General features: G+C 30.2%; 1 protein-coding gene and 1 long non-coding RNA gene across 2 annotated transcripts in view; one reads left to right on the top strand and one right to left on the bottom strand.

The window, feature by feature from the left end:
* Nucleotides 1-25,833, bottom strand: part of LOC143258888 (uncharacterized) — a 186,985-nt gene that overhangs the window by 104,676 nt on the left and 56,476 nt on the right. The gene's annotated exons all lie outside the window — the stretch shown is intronic.
* LOC117219482 (cholecystokinin receptor type A) overlaps nucleotides 1-25,833 on the top strand; it is a 108,937-nt gene that overhangs the window by 42,860 nt on the left and 40,244 nt on the right. Inside the window, exons 2-3 of the mRNA XM_033468658.2 lie at nucleotides 231-795; nucleotides 17,316-17,430. Of these exons, the coding sequence (XP_033324549.1) occupies nucleotides 490-795; nucleotides 17,316-17,430 (421 nt within the window). The 5' untranslated portion in view covers nucleotides 231-489. The remainder of the gene's footprint in view (nucleotides 1-230; nucleotides 796-17,315; nucleotides 17,431-25,833) is intronic.

Raw genomic sequence — 25,833 nt, forward strand, 5'->3', positions numbered from 1 at the left:
CTTGAAAAATCCATCATTATTCTTGCGAAGTATTACACGTCAGTAATTTTTAGTGCTCGATTGGTTTAATGTTAAAGAACAGTTTCCAATGAAATTATACATTATTTGGTACATTCAGTTAAAGAATAAATAATTGCATTCGATATTTAGAACAATCTAAATGCTGCTTATAAGTGTACCACATCAATAACAAAGAAACCTTTACACTGATTTATTCTCTAATTTTGCAGATTCTGCGAGGAAATCCGTGGGGACAGCCCCGAAGCTAGAAACATCGTAAAAGCAGTGAAACGTTTATCACCATCACCATAACACAGATTACCATAAAAAGTTCGACTCGAACGATCTAACTGCACAGTTACGTCCCATCCAATTATTCGCGATGAAACAAACATTTGCCTACACCTGTTGATATTTTTAAGAAGAAAAGATCAGCGAGACTGATCGCGTACAATCATGGCATGAAATACGATAACGAACAGCAGCAGGATGACGTTTTTCGATTACAATATGTCTGGTAACGCAGTACCATCCATCGACTACCTCGGTAATATGGAAGCCGATCAATCATTCGCTAACAGCGTATCACAACTGTCAACAATGAGTTCCGTGATCGTAAACGTTACACTACCAGCCAATGCGAAACCTAATCACGACGGCCTTTTGGAAACTTTAATTATTCCATTATACGGAACGATTTTTCTACTTTCGGTGGTCGGAAATTCATTGGTTCTGATCACATTGGCCCGCAACAAGAGGATGAGGACTGTCACCAATGTGTACTTGTTGAATTTGGTGAGTAAATTATGATGTTCACACGCTCATCTAACCTTTTCTCACATTTGTTGATCCATTATATCACGTAAACGCGTGATTTTCGAACAATATTACCTTACATTTACGAAGCATCGTGCTAAAACTGTGCCTATATGTTGATGTAGACGACAAACTGTTGACACCTGCTGCAATCACGATCCAAACATACTAACGTCACCCGTGATCAACCTAAACGAGACAATAAGACGCTACTTCCACTGACAGAGTTTTCCATTTTTCCAACTGAGACGATTTCACATCGAACGGACCTTCAACCTCGAACCTTCTACCTAGAACGCATGACGAATTTGACACAACCAAAATCGATACAACAAGAAAACATCGCGACCAAACGCGAATCTGTAAACCGTTTGTTCCATTTTTTATATGTTCTATCAAACGTTACACCAAACAATCTAATTTCATATCAAGTAGGCGCAATTATCCAGTTAGCTGTTGCAACTTCTTACGCGAATAAATACAAATTTTTATCCAAAATCATGTATAAAGAGCTAGAAAGTATGACCAATTTTTGCGAATGACGTGAAACAGATATTGTCGTTTTCCCTTACAGCAACAATGTACATATTCAGTTATGCGTACAGTGTTTGATCTTCAACATTTTGGTTTATCAGTAACGCCACCATTTTCTTCAAATTTTTTTATTAATCTTCAAATTAGAGGACAGATTTGGCCAATTGAGTATTCTTCGTAGAACCCCCATTTGCGTAGTAAGTTTCATTAACATAAATGTGTTGTTGCAATCTATCTGTTCATGGTTAAAATTGTACTAGAATATTTGTTCTCTCTAAAACAAAATTGTTTATGTTCATCCGTTTATGTCTATCATATAAAACATCATATTTGAATATTCACATTTATTCTGAGGTAGAAGTAGAATTACACATTCGGCAAAAGACGTTTAATATGATGTTTAGTTGCACAAATTAAAGTCTATTGTAGAATTGAAATACAGTCTACGAAATGGTAGTACAGTTCGAACTTTCATTCAGATTTCTTAGGGCCCTTTTGAATTTAAAGTTGAACTAGTTTTTAACTTAAAAGAATATTATTTATTAATTTAAAAAGTTGCGGAGTCTATAAGGAAATGTTGGAAAATTATTTGCAACTTGTCGAAAGATATGGATAGTTATAGTACAAAAGGAACAATTAAGGGCTACCCGCAGTTTCTACTTGAGAAAAATGCGCCATTCTTGCGAAACTTGCTTCATATCGACAAAGGGCTCGCAAAGTTGTAGCGGAAACCAATTCTCGAAGCGTTCCTCGTATATTCCAGACATGTGAGAATATTATAAAACTGAAACTGAAACGGAAACGGAAACTTACATTGACCGGGAGATATAGGGAGTATATCGCAAGCTTTACGGGATATGCACAGTGCAAGAATAAGTGGTTAAGACTTATTTTCTTGGAAGGTATTAAAATGGATGAGATAAATCGAATTATACAAATTCAGGATAGTGAAATACGTAAAGAACATTTATTTAGTTTACGATGAATCTTACGTTTATCAACATTTTTAAAGTGCAACCAATATGCGGAAACTATTATCGTTTACGAAAGTATTAAAGTGGACAAAGTGAACCAAAGTGTACAAATTCAATTTGTCGAATTACATAAAGAACATTTGTTTAGTTTGCAATTAACTTTATGTTTATGATCATTTAAAAAATGCAAGCAATATGCTTAAACTGGCAATAATTAACATAAGTCTCCTTATTCATATGCTTCATATTTTGATATCAACAACTTTTAATGGTGCTTTACAATCACCACTCGAGTGCCAATGATTAATAATTAAATTATTTTAAGCGATATTATAACACAAATAAAAAGGTAGTATATTTTTTACACTATTTTATAGTATCTAAGGAAAGAAAACACTCGACCAACAAGTCTCGGGTCTATTTGGATCCAGATTCTACAGAGTGAGTTATTTAAATCGTTCACCTTAATTTTTCTTGTAAACTACATATTGCATATAAAAATATTACGAACGAAAGTTGTTTGGTATAAAGAGGAGCACACACTGCAACAATTAATTTTTTGCTACTTCTCTGTTTTATGAAAATGTGAGGAACACCTTGAATTTTGTTAACTGTAATGTGCAACATTTAATCATGTCACTCGAAAGTCTATTAAATAAAGACTATAAAGTTATGAAGGTGCAAGATTAATGTTTATCGAAATATTCTTCAGTCGATTCTTAGTGCAAGAAATGTTCAAAACATTGTCCATTACAATCACTGCAAGCATGTAGGCGATTAAAGAATGAGAGTGATACTTGTAGAAGTGTTTCATATTTTGTCAAGTGACCTTCATATTTTGATTGAAAAAGAAAATAGCAAAAAATATCAAACAACTTTACTTAACATTTGTTTATTCATGTAGTTTACAAGAAAAATTATGGTGACCGAGTTAAATGATTCATTCTCGACATTAAAATATTATCTAAATAGCATGTAATATAATTAAAACAATATAGCTAGTTTTATTTTTATTCGTGTAATTTCCATTCATACTTTCTAAACACATTCGATACATTTATGTTTATTTAAACTTCTAATAATAACATACGTGAGGACCGCAATATTGAATCTTAAATGCTTGCCTAAAAGGTGTTAAAAATTGATTTACCGCACGAAGGCACGATCCCAAGAAACATTCAGGACAAATGGATCCAGTGTAAATCTGGCGACACTCTCTCGAGGAAAGTACTGTCGATTTAGAACGTGGACTTCGTAATACTGGCGGTTTCTCAACGAAATTGAGTTTCACAGACTTCGTCGAAGGGGCTGAGTAAATAATTGCAAGATGTAAAGCTTTGATCTACTTTAACCGTGATGAAAAAAGGTAGAAACAGAGCACTATATTGCACTGCGAGGACCGTTGCAAATAAACCAGAACTTGATCGATATTTGACGATGCAGAAGCCAATCCACTTTTCATTGACAATGAGTCAACGCCGTGCAAACACATTTTTATCATATCATCTTTCGGTGGATATATCGATATAGTCAATTTCTTCATAGATAAACAATAAGTAACAGTACTTACATTGATCACGAAATGACTAAACAAAGTAAAAAGAAATTGTAAAAAAACTAAAAATAAAAAATAAAACAATTAAATATTAATATTAACTCCTTTTTTTATTTAATTGTAATCAAAATTGTACTTTGCATTATTAGTGGCATTGTTATTTTCTACAGCTAATTTGCAAAATCCTTATTTGTTTCAATTTCAATTTGGGTTTGCATTGATTGGCTTCTGAACTGTACATGTATAAAATATTGTAATCAAAATGTAATTATAAATTGTTATTTTCAATTTTAACTTTAGCAAAGAATATCGAAATTTTCGAATGGGATTTCCGTATCGTAATACAAGGTTATTATGAAAGTTAATTATGAAACAAGTTGATGAAATTATTGTAGTATATTATAGGATATATTATTATTATTATGACGCGTATTAAGAGATATTTCCTTGGTTTAAATAATAATTTGAAGTCTATAAAGTTAAACAAATTGAAAATATTGTATAGGCCATAAAACTCTGCAGACATATCCTTTATTATACTAACGTCTCCTTTCATAATTCTTTTGCGAAAATTATTGAGAAATATTAAACATATAATGTATTGAAAAATATATAATATATCGACAAACAATATAAGTATCAGCATTCTAGGAATTACAAAATAATAATGGAACAGAAAATACGGAAAGGTTCGTATATGACAAGTTAGTTTACTAATTGAATACTGTACGACTGAATTTGTATTGAACGAGTTCCAAGATACAAAACACCAAAAGTCGATAATATATTTTCATTATTATGTTCAATTAATTACATTATAACAATCGTAGTACTTTGTGTAACGTACACGTTAAAATATGTTGTGGAAATCGCTTGAAATGTATCCAATTTTATCCTACACGTACGAATCTTAATTGAAACAAGAAATACGACAACGTAAAAGTGATGAATAAGGTGATATTACGGGGAATTGCGAAATGCATGGCGAAAAAATTCAATGAAGTGAAGTGACTCGTGAAACATTGATGCTTTAAGTGTACAAACTACGGTAAAAGGATTATGGTGTTATTGAGAAATAGAAAAATCTGAGGAGCAAGTGCATTCAAGAATGCAATTGAATCATTTTCAAAACGAATATTGCTATTGCAAGCTACTTCAATTTTAATTCTTTTTCATACAATAAATACTGAAATATTGCAACTAGTATAAAAACTAGAGTGCATTCAAAGTTTATAATATTATTAGAGTGAAAATACGTTTTGTCATCAATTAATTATAGATTACGAAATTTTATGAAAAATGAAAATTTTTCATAGATATTAAAAGCTAAAGATAGCCGCTAAATAGACCATGGAAATTAAGTAATTAGGGAGTTGCTACTTTCTTCGACTAATTTTAGTAAAAAAATTTTGAGTATTTATCCTATTAATTTTTGACAGAAATGCATAAAATCTGCAATATCTTAATCGTTTATAATATTATTATTATTATTATTAAATAATATCATTATTTCAAAGATTTACTCATTATTCTTTTTATGTATATTCACTTATATATTTCATTAATATTTCATATTACAAATCACTCGTTAAGTTATTCGCATTCCTGCAATATTTACATACATATTTCACTTAATTTTATATTCCTTATTAAACAACATTTTAATAAAAATGACAATTTTTTGTTCTTATTTATTTGTTTAACGGATATAAATAGTATACAAATGATACTACGGCAAACAGCCAACCAGAGTTTTTTCTGTTAATATAAATACGCTCTACTTTTGATCTACCGGAGAAGATACAAAGCGTGTCCCTGTTTACAAACATTCGTGAAAGACCAGACAAACGTTTAGAATTGCAACCATGCCATTTTAACACTTTATGAAATGATTCTTAGGTCAAAAAACATTCCTTCTTTCGATATTTCCACGCGACCATTCTCGAGTACTTCTGTAAACTATTTTGTTTAAGTAAATATTGGTCATTTCGACATTAGCTAACCAAATAAAATGAAAATAATACTCGATTTTTTTATCTTAACAATTTCTATTAAAATTCACACATTTTCTACCGTTGTTCTTTCTTCTTGCATTTCAATTAATGATCATTTATTTCCTATTTTATGAAATAAAAAATCATTATGAATAATGTTCGTATAAAGTTATTGAATTTTAAAATAAAATTAACTTTTTTTAAGTTGCATGAAATTCAAAACACATCGTTTAAATCTTCGTTTGAAACTTAGACAAAAAAATTAAGAGAACGTGAGTTTTTTACTTTTGAATTAAATGAAAATTTTTTTTAAGATGTTCGAGGAACTACTTCAATAAACAATGTATAAAATTTTTTTTTAAATCGTAACTAGTGGAGAAAGTAAAAGCTTTCGTAACTTTTTGTCTAAGTTTAAAACGAAAATTTAAACAACGCATTTCAAATTACATGCAACTTACAAAGAAAAGTTAATTACATTTTCTAATACAATGCTTTTACACGGACATTATTCATAATGATTTTTCATTTATAAAACCGTGAGTTTCATACTGTTTTGTCATTTCCACTAATTAAGATGTAATAAAATGTTTTACACATTATTTAATAAACTAATTCCTCTAACGTCCGAAAAAAATGCAATTCATTTAGTCCAATTTTACGAAAGTTGTTCCATTTCAAAAGGTATAGAAATACTTTCGTGAAACATTGTAGTATCAGAAACATACAAAGTCATCGCTGTACAAGAGCACGATTTAAAAGTATAAATTAGATTCGTAACACGCCGTTCGTAATCATAATTTCGACGAAATGAAAGTATATAATGTGATGCTAACAAGGTTTCCTGTTCCATTTTTATTCTAAGAGAAATTTGTTTATCGCGTTTTTGATATTTTCATCCGCCTCTCCCAAAGCTCCTAGTGATGCAAATCAACACGTCGCACAGCTTGGAAATACCGCCGAACTCGTAACAATGAAAGGACGCGAAGCATTAAAAACTTTTCCGCTGAGTTTCCTCTCGCGGAAAATTGCGACGTCACGATCTTGTGTTTACCGAACGCATCAACGATTTTTCTTCGAGTTTTAATAACGAAAACGAGTCTTAACGTATTAATGTCGCAGTCGTTTGGGATTCAATCGTTCTCGTCTGAGTGAAGAACCGTTTATTCGTCACTTTAGAATATTGTTGTAACGTAACAGTTATTTTAAACATTTTACGACATTCCGCTGTAACAATATTGTAATTTTGAATTGACTAATATTTGTTAACATTTCGTTATTTGTTCAAATTTGACAAATTAATTTAAATTTAATGTATCAGATCTTCTGAATTTCATTAGGATTCGCGAAACGTAGGTGTATTATAACCGTAATCGATATTACAAAATTAAACTTTTAAATTTTAATTCTAATTTAACATAGTAAGATTCAGAAATTCGTCTATAAATTGTTATATAGGTACTAGGATTCATGAAATCTTTCTTAACTAGTGGAATATCTCAATACTCAGGTAATTGTTTATAACTTTGTTTTATGTTCACCCAACATATTAGAGTGTGTAAAGGATTCTTTATTTAAATATAACACATTTTTCCTGGGACACTAGTTCCTGAATAAATATTTCTATCTCTCGAATAGTATCGATCCCGAGATTTGCCGTATGAACGATTAAACAGTTTCCTACAACACCGCTTGTATACCGTACACATAACATGTTTTACGGTGCAATTTGTAACGTATGAATTATTTTATGACATGCCATCGTAATCAACTTGTTTCAATCTGCGTTGCGTTACAGCTTGTCAGCAATAAGTGGAGAGCGAATTTTTATACATTTATGGTATTTGGGCATTTTTTAAATATGAAACGCACGTACAATAACAAACGTTTATAACTCTTTTACTTTATTTTTACCATAAAAAATTTCCAAATTGATCAGCTTTTTATTCTTCATCCTAGTCTCTATATTATAAATTTATAATCCATAAAAGTTCATGAATATTTCAACTAAACGTTTAAAAGAATCGATGTGTTTCAACCAATATTTTAATACGTTTGCTTGACACGTTTAAGTATGAATTAAATACGATTAAATACGATTATTCGAACCTTGCGTCTCGTTTTTATAGTTGTTGATAATAGGTAATTATAAAAATGAGCCGCAAGGCTCGAATAATCGTATCTCCTCTTCCCAAATTGTCCATTTTTATGGGTAATCTGAGCGTGAATTAGGGAAAACTTACTGTAGTTGTGGTGTCAAAACAGCTTCGGCACCTATGTAAATTTTATCATAACATAAACATTCGAAAAAGAATTACCATCGTCTTATCCATCTTTATGAAAATACATTTGACACCGTCGTATCGGCCACTTGCTATCGATCAATTTTCTACTGTCGTTCGGTGAAATACGGCGACACAACAGTAACCCTACCCGATCATTGGAGTCTCAGGTGCAATGTCTGAATAGATCTTTTTCGAGGGTGCACGCAATTTTCTCGAACGGTTGACATGTGTGACGAAACGATCGGTTCGAATGTGTTCGTGTTCCCGATAAGCGCACGTTATTATTCTCCATCGCAGGATCATACTCCAACTTTCTAGCGTTATTACGGAAAACAGTGGTGTGTAAAGCGTAGGATAGAATATAGGAGCCAAATACTGTACCCTGTTTTCGGATTTCAGAGGTTTACGTTAATAAAAACAAATTTAGCAATTTAATTGACATTTCTCAAGAATTTAAAGGTAAATTTCAAAGTTTATTTTATTAAAATAAATTCTCCCATTAGATAAATATCAAATCTTAGTAGTTAATGTGTGCCGATGATCTACGACAGAGCTAAGCACATTTAAAATGATATTTGAAATATCATTTCAATATTTATAAATATTATTTCAAATAACATGCTATTGTATTTTATAATAATTTGAAATAATTATGAATTTTTAAATGTTTGGGGCTGGTTTACACCTTGTTGCTTTAAACAAATTGTTGTAAAAATTTCATAAAATAAAATCTTTCTGTTGATAATTATTTCTTTTGACCAATTTAATATAAAAAAATAACGAAATAATTTATTACTTGAAATCGCTTTATCTCGAATAGATTGATATTACTTTTATATTTCAATGACGCTACCGACATAACAGTCTTAAATAAATTATAGCATTACAATAAAATTCGCAAATTTTTTTGTGTTTTATGCTTAAAAATAAATTAAAGGCACAGTAATTGGCTACCCCACAATATGTACCTGGTTCCACACACTATTCCAGTTTTATTCGGTTGATTCGAGACTTTCATATTTCAAAGTTCGACGCGCACCTGAAGCAAGTTATACGCTTACAAAAGGGAAGATCATTTCAATCCCGTATCTCCGACATCGGGTAGTTATGGGCAGACTGTGGAATCCTCTTTGGAAATTCATAAAGGAATTTTTAGAAATAGAAGTTAAGTAAAATTTCATTTTCTCCGCTGCTGGTTTTTGCGAATCAAGAATAAAATGAGAATGTATGAAATTTTAATAAATGTTTTACGGTTTCACGATGCTTTTGTAATCTTACTCAAGCGGAGATCCTTGTTATGATAATTAGTGTACCGCATCTGATAAGCTGAATGCGTGATAGTGAATATATTAACGTAGAATTGCGAAATCATATCGGTTTGATTTAGTGACCAGAATTTGCTTAATGAAAACGTTAATTAAAATAGTCTAGTATTCTTAATTGCTAAATAAAGTGGAGATAAAGAATTCAACAATTAGATCGTGGATTATTTATATAGAAATCTGTATGTGCTCTCTCTTCTTTTTGATAGAACATAATTGTAGAACAACATAGAACATTCCTTATACCTGTAATTATAATGATTACTGCCATAATTTTTTTACTAATTGTACAACTTGAATAATATTAAGCTTGCTAAATTTTTCTTTAAGTATGATCAATTCACTAATTTAATGATGTTCCTCGATGTTTGCACATATTTACGGTGATGTAATATCATTGCAGAGATTATTCGTCATTTAATTCACAGTTAAACTTCTCCTCGTTCATCGAACAGTTTTATCCGTCAAGCATTAGGGGAATGATTACCGAACAAATATTATAATATCATGCTATGAACGGTGTTTATACTCACCGACAGGAATTAAGAAGCATAATAATCGCAGAAGTATAATATGATTCATTTTCTTTTATTTTTTGAGCAGGAAACTGTTTAAACAAACTTCAAGTAAATATATTTCGCGATCTGCAAATACGAAGGAATTACCATTTTAAATGACAATTCAACGAAAATGCAATTACCTAAAATTTTATTTTTCATATGAAGGTTTTATTAAAATAATTGTAGCCTATAGAAAAATATCAAAGTTTACAGAAACATTTATTTGTTTTCATTTTATAGGTTAACGTACGCTTCAGATGCATCTTTTGTTAAATATCAAAGTCTAAAAAAATATAATTATTTAAATATTTATTTTTCATATGAAGGTTTTATTCTAATCATTGTAGCATATGAAAGATATCAAACCTTATAAAAATATTTATTCGTTTGCATTTTATAGGTTAAGATACGTTTCGAATGCATCAAAATGCTCAGTCTATTCGGTACAATTCGTTTATTTTTAATCTCTGCAAGGGATTGTAGTTCTATGTAAATGTTCTTCTGTCATCGGTGTTGAAGTCCATGAATCCCTACATGTCACATCAGCATTAAATGAAATACGCGAGTCCCTCATTCTCGTATTGTATTTCGATATATGTATAGGGTGGTTTATTTATTTTCTCCAATTTTTTTATCTAAGATAACGTTTATCGAGATACTTTTCTCTTAATTCTCGTATGAACATTACTTTTAGAAAAGTTATTTGAAGGCCAATGTGTATAATTTATTGTTATTGATATATTATTAAATATATTCGAGTAATGATGTATTATCAAATATATTTGAACAATGCATCAATACCAAATATAAAGGCAGCATTATTTTACTCAGCACAATAACAAAATTTTATTCAAAATTCTATTCAAAATTAGTAATTTGATACGTACAATTACAAATTACGCAAAACAGATTATACGAACACAACGTTAAAAACTATTCTATTCAGATAAATAAAATCTGTAAAATCTTCTCTATTACAGATATATAATTACTAAGATAAAAGATAAATAAATATTTATTTAGTATTCATTCTGCATTATAAGTGTAAAATAAGATAATAATTCATGAAAATATTTTGGATCATCAGATTTTACAATATCAAACATTAAAGTTTATTTAGTGCATCAATAATTTCAAAACCAAATGTGTCACACATAAGTGATGTACAATAGAATCACCCGGTGTATTAAATATTAAAGGATTAAATATGTTCGACCAATAATGTATACTCATGTAGATAGCTGGAATTTCCTGCTGCTGCAGCATTGGGTCGATGTAATAAATACCAGTTACTGTATAACTCAGTGAACGCTGTGCATTCATTTCAGAATATTGCCTATTTTTCCAAAAACATTTTCCAAATTAATTCATAAAATGGTAAATCGATGGAACTCTCTATTGTGTGTATAAATTGATTCGTGGCTGCCTCGGATAATTAACTGTCACTTTAAATGGTTAAATTACATTTGAATCTTTTATCTTTTGTATGAAACATTGACTATTTTATTTTATCTTTTAAACCATCAAAGTAGTATATTTGTTTCACGTTTTAACTGTGGATCATCAAAATAAAATATCTGATTCACTGAAATTTTATGTCCTCTTGAAACACTGTTTTATTTGAATTGTGGAAGATCTATTATATAAAACAGTATTTCAAATATTTTCTGTATAAATATTACCCAGCTCTGGTTACAGATCATTTTCACGTTTATGAGATGCATATTTAACTTGTACACCAACCGAGTGACGTATAGAAGAGTACTGTGTTGATAATCGATTGTACTTTTGCGGTCGAAAACAATGCTTTGTATTGAATTCAGAGTCATTGTCTTCAACAATGGAGACCAGTCAAGTGAGTTTAAAATGAATTAAGGCAGACAATGGGTGATAAGCAAATCTTTAATTAAGACTCCAACGGGTGTTAGAAAATTAAGTAAAATATACTATAAAGCTACAATTCCTTCATTCATTCCTGAATCTGTAAAAAGTATTTAAGTAAAGTCGATACAACGAGATTTTCATTTATTTTATTTAAATTAAATTTCGGTTTTATATATTACGACATTTTGTACACTTTGTGTTCAGCATGATTAAATGTCTATAACTGATTAGAAATGAAACGATTTAGATTGTTCAAATGGGAAACGTGATAGGAAATCTTCTGCAATGTTCACGAGGTTATTTCATAGTTGATATCTGTCTAAATGACAGCTTATCTCTTCCACTTCATAACGTTGCAGAGAGTGTCGAAACGAGTTAAGCAAGGAACGTTTTGGTTCATAAGTGCTAAAACCGCTTTCAAAAATTAAAGACATTCTAAGAACTTGCTTGAAATTTATTCCAAGTGTGTAGAAGTTTTATTTAAAACAATGTTTTCTATTATAAAAAAAAATATGTGCATTTGCTACTATTTTACTCCAAGGTACTTTAAACAATGCGAACGATGTATCGACAAAATAAAACTAGCTTCAAGAATAATCTTTTTTAATAAAGAGGGATATATAGTTAAGAACAATTAAGTATTTTATTGCTGGACAGTCATTTTTATACAATTATGACAAAAATAGGTGAGCGAAATACAAAACAATGCAGATATTAGAAGATCGTAAGGATCTCGTTACACTATTTTCGATTTATTGAAACAATTGAAAGAAGAAATACTTAATACATCTTTATTTAATACTTGTTTCGTACAATTGATACAGACAATTTTTATTTATAAATAAAGTCGATTGTATTTACGAAGATTAAATTTTCTCCAATCTTTCAAATTGGAAGATGTCTGATAATATAGCATTTTTTTTTTATGGCAAAATTGAGCAGCTGCAATTTAAAATAGTAGAAAAATTCAGAGAATTGTAAAATCTCGACGTATTTATGATTCAAGAAAAAATAAACTTGTTATTTAGTTACTATTTTTTGCAACTGATGCAGACAATTAATATTTTGCATAAAACTCTGCAGTATATCAATATATATCAGTTTAAAAAATTTACGTGATCAAACTTCCTGAGCCATAATATGTGTTACATCGCAAGTATAAATTCCTTATAGAGTATATTAATATGTATATAAAAAAAAAATAAGTCTAAAGAGGCAAGAATATTTTACATATAATTTTTAGGACAATCGACCTCGAATGTTTGCCATTCATCAGTGCAAGGAATCGAAATGTGGGCCATGTGCTAGACAAATATTCGAATTCGATTATCTCTGGAATAAACTATTACAGTCGAAGTCCATTTGATTCATTTATCAATTTTTCTTTGTTATTGCAAAAGCATTTGTTTATAATACCATACGAGTATAGTTTTCCACGATACTTTCTACATTCATTACAAGATAACAAAAATGATACAACAGTATTCTCGAATTTTTTAAATGTTTTTACTATTTTCCTTTCGATCTATTCATCTTTATCACAAATGCATACAATTTGCATTCTAATTATCGTTCGTATTTTTGCTTATCATTGCACATATGTATCTTATGTTGAGCTTAATTAAATTTATTAATGTTACTTATTCATCATTATTCATAATTAATTCACTCGCTATAAATGATTAACTGGTTTAATGTTAACATGTTAACTTACTTGTACGGTTTAACATTTGTCATAAAGTCACACGGATTAGAAAATTATTATTCTCGTAAATTGATTGTCTAAGTAAGGTTCGAAGCATTAATAATCTGCATGAACAATCGCTTCATGCATTCTATTCATTTGAACGTGAATTCTATTTATTTGAATACAGGATTGTAGGAAATGGAGAAAATTCGTAGTACTCCTCTTGTACGAATGATCCAGCTATATGCATTAATTACCCCTCGATGAATTTATGTAAATAGAATTAAACTGAACGCTGAAAAAATTTATTCTATATTTTTCAGCTCCTCTTAATATCTACAATGACCTAACATTGAGTTTTTTGAACGAACCGTATAAAAATATCTTAATTTGGATAATTAACCCTGTCAGTGCTACCTAAAATTAAATAACATACTAGAAAGGATAACTATTTTTTTATATTGAATTTATGCCTTCATATTATTATATTCGTATTACATGAATGTCATTCGAACTGCATTACTTGTACTTACATGATGTTCATATTATAAAATTTCAAATCATATAAAGGTCGTGGTCGATTAAATTTTACACAAATACATACACATAAGAAACATACATATCCACATCTTGAAAACTTGAATATTATATTCACAAATGAATAACGACAAAAACGTATAGACATTTCTTTTTTCTTTAATTATTGTATTGCATTGAAACTAGTGCAATAGTATTTTTAAATTCTTCACATATTTTCACCGTTTCGTATTCGATCTACACATTTTTGTCATAAATTGACAAAATAATTGACGTAATAAACTGATCGAAGAAGATAATATCTTTATCCACAGTTCAACAAATTATTTAGATTAATGCTATCTATTAACTGCTTCTTGAATTATTATTGAAAAGGAAATTACATGCAGCACAATCATTGATGATCTTGTTAATAGGCATTAATAGATTTCTGGTAAGCGAAATGTTAAATAACAGTTCAGTATATTTTACACGATAATTATTTGATATCTTGTAGGCGTGTGAATGTCAAAACAAAACAAATTTTCCGATTAATTAGCATCAGTTGACTCGTTCACGGTTGAACAATTTTGATCGTTTTCGACGCTATCTATCGCTGCCGCTGAAACTCTGCAGTGCGAAAATACAATTTCAGTAGACAGAATAGTTATCGAACAGGAAAATAGGTTTCCTCAGTTTCACATGCGACACATTCGGCATCCAACGGACGCATCGCTCGACAATGTCTGCATATATTCTGCTTCTTCTGAGCTGGATACGATAAGACGATAAAGTTTCCCTTCCTTCACGCGTCATCTCCAACCATAAACAGAAGACAAGTAAATATAAATAATCAGATTGTATGATTTTTATTTGTATTCAATTCAAAATTTGTTGAATTTTATATATGCAAACCTTGTCGCATAAGTAGAGGAACGTTTTCGCAGCGTCCCGGTTACTGGCAATGTGCATTAGGTTGGCAAACGCTTTAGGTTCGAGAAATCTCCCTAATTTTCTGTTGGTTTTTCCATGTTTTCGTTCATTTTCGTCTTTTTCGAGAAATGTCTGTGTGAACAGAATCCAAGCTTTCGCTCGACCATTTTCTTGAAACTCTGGGTGATTGTTGAAGCGGATCCAATTACGTATGCTTGGAAAAGATAGGACGAGCCATTGTCATACCTATCTGCCATATAAACATTGGAATCAATGTTATGGTTCGAGGACGAGCTTTACATTTTCAAATAAACAAAAGCAACGATCTCGAAACAAAAATAATTTTATTTTCCAAGAAAAGACAATACACTAAACACTAAATAAGAAATTGGTAATTAATATTATCAAGAAAATCTGCATGAATTCAGCAAATGTACTGCTTGTTATTTGTTACTATTCATTTGTATTAATTCCTATTTTTACAATTTAACTAATTGTAACATTCGTAGTATACATGCGTTACGTAAAATACATTTTCCATAAAAATGTTATTAATTAATTAAGGCTTCGACAGTTCAGTTACATAAGTATCTTCGTTGTGTGAAATCGAATTAATTAAATTTTTTAGTTCGATGGAATTAATTTTTTACTAATTATTAGTTTTACTTTCTCCGGTTTATATTTCGTTTTTGTCATAAAAAATATAATTGTATAAAAGGAATTTGTACTTATCATAAGTCCTAATTCCTTAAAGAATTATTGATTATATACTATATTTAACGTTTGTGACTTTGTTCAATGTCTGTTGTATTTGCCGATTAAATACTTGTGAGGCATACTTTTCAATATGTATTACCAAAACATTTTTAACACTTATGTAATATATGAACAATTAAGAAATTAACAAAAAAATACAGATAATAAATGTGAGATACACTTGATCTTATTGGTGTTCTGCAAACCATATTGCAGGATTTACTTTTATCACCTTATCTTACTTCCTATCTACTAAATGTATTTTCATTATAACTCTCTCGAACTTTCTCTTCTACTATTTATATAATCTAAGAATAAATTATCTTTAACAAATCCAACTGTTATAAGTATAATTTACTGTTATAAGTAAATATAATTTTTGTTGTATCATCGGATACGTGGTTTCATCAACTGAACATACAAATTAGCAATCCAATTGACACTTTCAAATTAAAACACTAGTTTAATTAAAACACAAAATACGAAAGATAATGGTTGAAAAAATGCTGATAAAATTTGCATTCTATATTTAATAAAAAATCTGTCCATAACTGGACTACAAAAAGGGAGTTTATTAAGTTCGAAAAATTTGGGATGAACACTGTACGTGTACATGCATGACTTCTACGATGTAATAACTTCAATTAATAATTTCTGATTAAAATTATTTGAAATGACTGTCTACTTTCTGATCTTTATTAGATGTAACTTCCCTGCTAATATCAGCCATTTATATTTATGAGAGTCAAATTATCACAGAGAAGAGCAATATTACTTCGAACAATATATTAAAGTTTATTACACCGAACCTAGTACGTACCATCTCATCGAATACATTCAATAAATTAATTTCACGATCCACTGATGAAAATCATAAGGGAGAACTACCATGAATGGAAAAATTTAAAACATATTAGAAATTTTTTTGAAGATAATTTAGTTAAGACACAGGAAAATAAAAAACAAACTTGGTTGAAAAATCCACAAAAAAGATAAAAAAAAAGGAGATCACGAAGAAAGTATCATTCTCGAAGGGGAGCAAAAGATGATATGATTGACGTATCGATACAAGATCTCTAGTAAATGGGTAAATTTTTGTAAATCTTTTTTAGTTTCTTCTTATTGAAAGGATTATTTCTTGTGATATTAACCGAAGATGCGAAAAAAGATTTATGTAATTTAAGATCATTGTACATAGTAAAAGAACTAATTTTTCGTGTATTTTAAACTAGAATTAGAATTAATTTTTTTATTAATCTTGTCCTAAACAAAAGTGTTCCATTCATGGTAGTTCTTCTCTACGTTGTTCGCTAAAATAATAAACATGGTATCATGGTGTGAGCAGAAATTATTTTAAGTTTCCATGTAATGAAAACTACTATAAGATAGATTCCACTTAATTAAGAACAACGATCCTTATTAATTTGATCACGCTGTTAACTGGCTCGAACTTTCTCCCATAAATTAATTAAGAGTTTGAAATTCGTTTTCTGAATTTCCAGGCAGTTTCGGATTTGCTGCTCGGTGTCTTCTGTATGCCCTTCACTCTACTTGGCCAGATTCTGAAGAATTTCGTCTTTGGGATTACGCTATGCAAACTTATATCGTACTTCCAGGGTACGTATTGTTTAATTAAGTTCCATCCAACACGAAGGACCTATTGTATTTTGAGTTTTATAAATAAATATGATCACGTATGTGCATACCTGTTCTTCGACCATTGTTAGTCATATTAATATTTATAGCTGAGACATTGAGTTGTTTGCTTTTCGTAATAATTTGATACAAAGTGATAAAAAGTGAAAATAGTGGAAACAATGGAAATGAGATAGTAGGCATAATGATGAAAAGTATATCAATATTTAAAATAATTGAAATTGTTTTAGATCAAAGTAGAAAACTTGAAATTATGTTAAATATTATATTTGATATTATATATTCTGCCACTACATTGAGAATAATACGAATCAAAGATATATTTTACTGATTTTTCTAACAAATATCTTACATTTTTGGTACTAAAACTCGTTTAATTAAAATTTTAGTAAATCTGTTTTCACGGTTGCTTGTATTTAATCTTTTATTTAAATTGAGTAATTAAATTGAATAATTACCAATTATTATTTGTCAAACTGTAAAATTTATTTTTTTTTCAAATATTGACGTGTTTGACTGAACATTTTAATTAATGACGTTTAATCTTTGTGCTCGTTACATATTTTTTTAAGACACCATTATTCGAAACAGACCTGAAAACTCCATTCAGTAGAAGAAACTGCGTGTTATCACCAGTCTGTTCTCAGTCCATTCGTATTGTCCTCGTGGATTTATGTGAAAGACAATGTGCATCCGCATCCTTAAAAACATTTGAAAGAAAGAACTGCAGTAAACGGCTTAATATATATGTATAGACACCACCACAATTTCGTAAAGTACAATGCAAGAAAATGTACTGACATATAATACATTTTCACTTGACGTACAAGGAATTAGTGAATACACTAATGTGTATTAACATTATATAATAAAAATCAATTTGAAATCGTAACTGAAGTTGTAAATACAATTTCGAATAAGTTTATTATATTTTCCATCAATCTTATTTGATAACCGAACTTTATTCACAAAATTATCGATATCAAAATTTACTTTTCGGTTTGATGCAATATTTTCATATTTTATGTAAGCAATAAGATAATATTGCGGAGTAGGTTGAGGATCTTTATGCAAGAAAGACTTTCCTACGTCAATTTTCAAAAACAGAAATAAGATAAAAATGTATATTTTCTTTTAATAATTTGAATAGGTCGAATACAATGTAACAGTATCCCGAAACTCTTTTAATGTCTTAAGAGTTTAAAGACGTTATAAATACATCAAATCTGACAATAACATATGCAATGTCATAATTTATATTCATTGGACAAAACTGCATTAAGCACAAATTTGTTTAAACTCCTGTTGTATTTGAGAATCATTTCATTAGAATTTCAAAATTTCATTGATGAAGATATTAAAATCTGAGAAATATTACAGCGGAACGAGATGATAAAACATTAATTTGAGAAACATCGGCATAAGTTGCTAAATATGCACAATTATTCCTGATTTCTATTATCATCCTCATCTCTACGTAACATAAATAATCAATGAGATGTAATTTTTATTCGACAACGACTGATTCTATGAATTATATGGTCAGTAACAATATCGAAACTCGTGTGGTACATAACAAAGTCATACATTGTTAATTATAAATCCAATTATAAGATGAAACCGATATTCAGCACGTTTCAATACATCGCAGATACAATAAAAATAATCCTGTTCATTACACACTGATTAAATAAAGGGTATAAAGATAAAGAAATCAATATTTATAATAAAGTAGAATTATTTAACCTAATTAAATAATATTCAATTGCATACATTCGATGATGTAGAATAATCCAATAACCTATTAATAATTATTAATAACGTAACAAACTAATACGAACTGAAATATTAGCTTTCGAATAAAATACGATTTCTTTCGAACGTAATACTTTTGGTTTATCAAAAGTTGTTTAATAATTAATTACCGACTTCAAAATCCTTTCTACTACACTGACAATGTTTTAAGACTCAACTCGACGGTCTTTTTCGGAAACCAATGTCGAAATTAGTTTCGTGGTTCTGGATTATTGTGAAAGAAAATTCCAGAGGGAAATCGAAGAAAATCAAAAAAGATGACAATCCGTCGACGTCCAAAGGATGGAATGCATTGTGAAAGATTTTCCATTGGAGATCTTGTAGGACTGTTTTCGTTAAGTTCGCTCTGTGATGTCGGAAGCATTGTTGAAGGTGTTCGGATTTATTCACACGAGGCACCCACAAGTGCCGAACCCAAGAATTTTATTTTCATTGAAGGGAAACTCGGTATTGAATAACTTCCAGTCAATATTCTTACGTATAAATAAATATTGAATTTATTGTAGACACAATCTAATCTACTGTTCCTAATATGCAATATTACCTTCTGCAATCAATGGATTTGCAAACTTTGTTCTTTGTATAGAACATAATAAAAAATTTAGTTAAATTAATTTAATTTAAGTTGATTTGATTTAATTGAGCCCGGGTCAGATTTTTATTACAAGCTTTTAATAAGACTTTTTGACATAGAATATTTTAATCGTATTTCTATCTCTAGAACACAATGGAGAAGATTGCATGTATAATCTGTATAATCTATGCATGTATAATCTATTCTACAATAATTTTTTAATGTGTGCGCATACTCAATATGAACATCCTATAGAATGGAAAATATTTTAACCGGAGTGCCATGAATATCATTCTATCAGATAAAATAGTTTCAGTTAAGGAGCTCTTTACACGTACGCACACTCACGCTTCGTCCGCATTTAATTCGAAGTTAAATATTTTCATTAAACTTTCACTCTCCTCATGAATCTGGCGTTTGTTGCGCTCTTTCTCGAGCGTCCACGAAACTATTCGAGTGATACGAAACAGTTGATACTCTTAAGAACTATTTACACCGTTACACCAGTCCCGTTCTAATTAATTAGTTTTCGCAAAGATAGCCTGTAGTGCCTAACGTGACTTCCATGAAACTTTATGCAAGTATACAGAGAACAGAAAAATTTAAGCGACTCGCGAGTATTTTTATTTTGAAACGCTGAGAAGAACATCACTGTTGAGTAAACTTACTATTAAAATGAGCTCGTAGTATCAACGATTTAGAGATTGATTTTTTAATAGTGTTATCCTTTTATTAGATGATTCATCTAGCACTCTTAAAACATTTCATTTCTGTGTCGGAATAACACTTACACGTAAACGTGTAATTCGTCTAATATAACTGCCAAAAATATTTTTTTAAATATTAACAACATGATAAAGTGATCTCAATATCAAGATCACCTTAACTTTTTAGTTCTCTTACCGATCGAGAGCTATTCAAAATAACAATAATTATTTATCATCTCATAACTAAATTTTTACGAATTCAGTAAAAATAAATGTCAAATATAACAATGCAATTGTTATGTTGTCTTTTAAGTAGACGTATTCGATTCATTTAATTTCACAGTTCGAAGTAATAATCTCGGATAATTTACAAATGTACGTGTTATGTACGATAAATAATTGCTCAGAGATTCATAAATTCTGCTTGTTTACATTCGCATACAATTTACATTACCAGAATATATGTGTAGGCATTAGTTTTGTTTATCAGATTGACGGTTGTAAACACTGTTACCGCTGGATGTTTGAAATTATTCGAACAATTTGCTAATTAGTATGCGTAGTGGCGACGCATTTTGGAGACGGTTACACAGCTAATTGTGTTAACGCTAATGGACGGCACTCCGGGCATCAACTTTAACACATTGGATACCATGTGAGTTGTACTTAACTCACGCTGCGCTTGGTCTAACGGATCTGTAGGTGTAACATAAGTTCCAACTGACGAATCAAATCTGTGTTATGTGAATTCAATGTGACACAATTTTTGTTTATTTAGCAGTCAATGTGTTAAGGGTTAAATTGCAAAAGTGAGTAAACGGAAATTTTATTCACACGAAGGATAGAGGAACATAAAATTGTATAAACAATGTGATATTGTTTTCCTTAATTGTATCATGATTATCTATATTATCTATATTAATCGTTTTTTAATTTTTACAGTTACAGTTCTAAGTACAAGAATCCATTTGACTGAATCGAAAATTCTTCCTATTTCATAGATTTTGTGGTAGATTTAACTATTTTATTTTTTTTAAATGTGGATTTTAAAACTGGCAATATTTTCTTTGTAAAATCTAGTGAAATACACATCATTTTACCGAAATATTCGCAACTTTTTTTATGACAAACATTTTTATAATCAATTATTTTGGAAGAAGGAAAACATTTTTGTAATCAATTTTTCCGAACGTGTCTAATTCTGTTACGGAAGTACATCATTCTGTGCATTTATTTCAAATGGGACACTCTAGACATAAAGCTTGGAAAAACACGCAGCGTACAGTCGGAAGTCACAGCCCGTCACAGCCAGTCACCGTAATGTCATTTTATAACCTAGATTCTTCTAATTGCATGTTTTCATAGCCACGACACACTACTTCTACGCACATTCGCATTCTAAATTGGTTCCTGAAAAATACCGGCCTTTTACATCTGTAAATGTTTCTTGTCTGTCGCAATTAAAACACTGTATATTTGCAGTGCTCTTGTCCTCGGTATGATGTAATAACAGTATATAAAAAATATGTCACCTTTGAAGGTAGAAAAAAAGTATTTTACCTTTAAACGTAAACGATGTTTGCCTTTATTCAATTTAAGGTACTATAGTTTCACTCACGCAAATCGATACCGTTCAATATCGTGTTTAAGTTGAAAAGCATTTTTAAACAGGTTAATCAATTTGCAGAGTTCTGTTATTTTTAAACGTACGTAGAGGAATCTTATGTATAATGCAGAGGTGACTATAATAATGACATGATGTGTTAGCAAAAATTTATTTCTAGGTAGAAAGTTTACAAGAATCGTTCCGAACATATTTTATATTTGTTTATGGTCTCGATAGGATAGAACATTTGATAACCACCTCTAAAAATCATGCAAAACCAATCATGACAGAAGCGAACTAACGACGAATATAACGCAGTCAAGATCGGCAGAACAAAATACGTAAATAGCGAAAGCAAAAAAAGATACAGAAACATTACATCAAACGCGAATCTACAACACATTTTTTTAAATCAAAATAGATTATGTCTATCGTTAGATCGAGCACTCTAATTTCATTTCTGTAAGCCATTGTTAATACCTAACTTCGTCAGCACTATTTTAACACTTAATATACCGTGACCGTCAAAGTGGCCGAATCCAAAATTTTAATTTTAAAATTGTTGAAATTATGCAGACTTTTTCATTGAAAATAAATTCCTCAATTCAAACATACATTACAATAAAAATGACACAGTGTCTAGATAAATTCAGCGTTATCATAAGCAACACACATCGGTCATTTTTAGTGCTCTTACGACTCCGCCAAATTTGGCACACGAGTTTTGCAATGTTCGAGCTGAAAAAAAAATTATACAAGTCACATTTACTGACTTTTCGAGCAGTATACCATTACACTACAAGATTCGATAGAATTAACATGCCCAGTGCTTATATCACCCAGTGATGTAAAGTACCATTTAATTCTAATGGATGTTATCATCGAAGGGAGTGAAAGAAGATCCTTGAATTAAATGAAATCTTTTATCCTTGCCAGTGATATCTTCTTACCAAGCCGTTCGGGTATTCAATTGAGGCAACTAAGTTACGTCGCGTTGAAAAAGAAAACGTGAGATTTCCGAGGACTTCCAGTTAAGTCCCCATCTGTTCGAATAGTAAATGTGAGAATGAGAGGAAGAGAGACAGCAAAATTCCACAGAGCTAAATCACTTCCCGTTGAAATATATTAGGAAGTCGGTTGAGCAGGAGATACGATCCACCGTGATGGAGCTTTCCGCGTGCTTGCGTCGTCGCTCGACATGAAAACAAAATTTACGCGCCACTGTGATGTTAGTGCGTTGCTCTCAAATTAAAGAAAACGAATTTTATTAGGCTACTGAATTTCTTAGTTACCGGATCGATTGCTTTTTTTCCTGTGCAGACTCAAAGTTCTGAAGCCTGAATTGCATCTATTGCTAGAATTATAATATTGCTGTGGAAAAACGTTTTATTTAATTAGTTTAATATAGTACGTCGTCCATAATATAATCAACTGAACATTGCAATGAATGCTTGAAACGTGTGCCAGCGGGAACCTCGATCTTCACCTTATTTTTCAATATTACTAAATTCATTTATGCGAATTATATGTGTAATTGATATTTCTAATAAATTTACTCACACATTTCATTATGAATTTTATATCTTTATATAATTAATAATCTTAAGAATTCTTATTATAGATTTTATGTTATTAAATGATTATATAAAATTTTATTTTCAATAAATAAAATCATGTATGAAAATCAAATATGATTTTGTCACATATAAATTAATAAAAATTATTTTATACATAAATTTATAATAGAAATGAAGATCTTATATAAATTTATAATAAACATTAAGATTTTATATAAATTTATATAAAATGATATAAAAGCGTAAAATTTGCAATTAAATTTGTAAGTAAATTAAATTTACATACGATTTTATATAAAAATGATTTTATATATATATATAATTATTAGTTTTGCTTATTAAAAATAGGATTTTATATAACGGCAATAATATAACTAAGAAAATACAGAATAATCATCTTGAAGTATTCACTGAACAGTGTTTATTCGCAGAAAAGTGTATTCACAGTAATACTTTCTGATGTATTTTTATACGATCAGGTGAATTAATCCATCGGAGACATATAAATCAGGCACACACGATTGTTTGAGTTTCTTTATGGTGTGGTGTGGTATGAACGCGAGCATTCGTGTGCTCAGCTCGACGGTTCGTCGCCTGCTTCGATGTGCGTTCCCCCATAAAATCGATCCTTTCAAGGCTTGAAATTCAAGGGGATTTTAGACTCGTGTGCACTGTGTCGTCGCACAGATGTGAATCCGACCTAAAATGAATAAGACCAGGTATTGGTGGTCTGATTTTATAGTTTTCGATGTTTCGAACGTTTGTTTCGTCTTTAAATTCTGTATATAGGAGGAATTATAGAGAAATAATAAAAATAATAGAAAATAGAAATATGCAAATATGATGTTTTGTTAACATATTAGAAACAATAGAAATAGTAAAAAATAAAAATATACAAACATGATAGTTTGTTATATCATACGAAAGGGTTAACTGGAACGTTAACACACATTAATCATATTAGTTAGGACCCTATGACTAACAATGATAGAACGGAGCACATCGAGTGCAAGTAAACTAGAGCAATCGTAAAAAATCCCATTTATCACCGATTTTTTCTCGACGGGTTTCATTCGGTGAATATCGAACTGTTTCACACATTATTTATGTTTCCACTTGGTTCTCTCGTTATGCTCTATCGTTTCCTAAAGGACTTCGAAGGATGCCGCAGTGAAACGCTTTTCTCCGTTCACTGTGTGCTTTGCACACTCAAAACTGGCTGTTTTCGGAATCTCGGAAAACTTTGAACATCCACCATCTCACTCCAACGAAACACTGACAACGTAAGCGTGAATTATATGCGTCGATTTGGAAAAGTCGAAACACTTTCCTGAACGATCTATTCTCGAGACGAAAACTAAACGCGGTATTTATCATTTCTTTTCTCCCGTGAAATACTAGACCGCCTGAACATTGCAAATATTGCGAACTGCCAGATTTACAAAATTCATAGATCAGGATAGGCGTCGGCAACCTTTTTTAGTTGCGGGTCAAAATGTCAAAATCAATCAAAATGTGACCATTAAGAAGATGTTTCGGGTCAGTGGTATTTTCAATTGAAAACAGCCGTTTAGTGATTAATAAGATAAACATTGAGAAAATAATTACAATGCACTTTTGAACTTTAAACATGAAAATTCGAAATTAGAAGCCAAATTACTATAAAAACAAATTTAATTGTCAATTAGGTCACTTGGCGATCCGCGGTTGCTAAGAATTTAACCGATCTTCTATTTATTCATTTTGACACTGTATATATTGCGATTTCGAATATCTTGTTTTACAAATACTGTAAAATTATGCTACATTAATTACAACTTCTTTGTCGTTAATAAATTCTTGCTAAGGTAGGAAAATTGATATACCTGTATTAAACTGTAATGAATTAAAATTCATCTATTTTTTGAACCGATTAATTGCACTGCGATCAGAATATGATCTTCAAATTAAAGAACCAAATTATTTAATTTTTCCGTTCTTTTTTAATGACTGAAGCTCTTTTAACGTCGTCGTCGTCGTCGCAATAGAATTAATTTTGTAGAGGAAACGGTATTGCTATTCTTTCGTTTGGTATTTACGATCGAG

This window comes from Megalopta genalis, chromosome 2 (assembly GCF_051020955.1).
Source record: "Megalopta genalis isolate 19385.01 chromosome 2, iyMegGena1_principal, whole genome shotgun sequence".
NCBI lineage: Eukaryota > Metazoa > Arthropoda > Insecta > Hymenoptera > Halictidae > Megalopta > Megalopta genalis.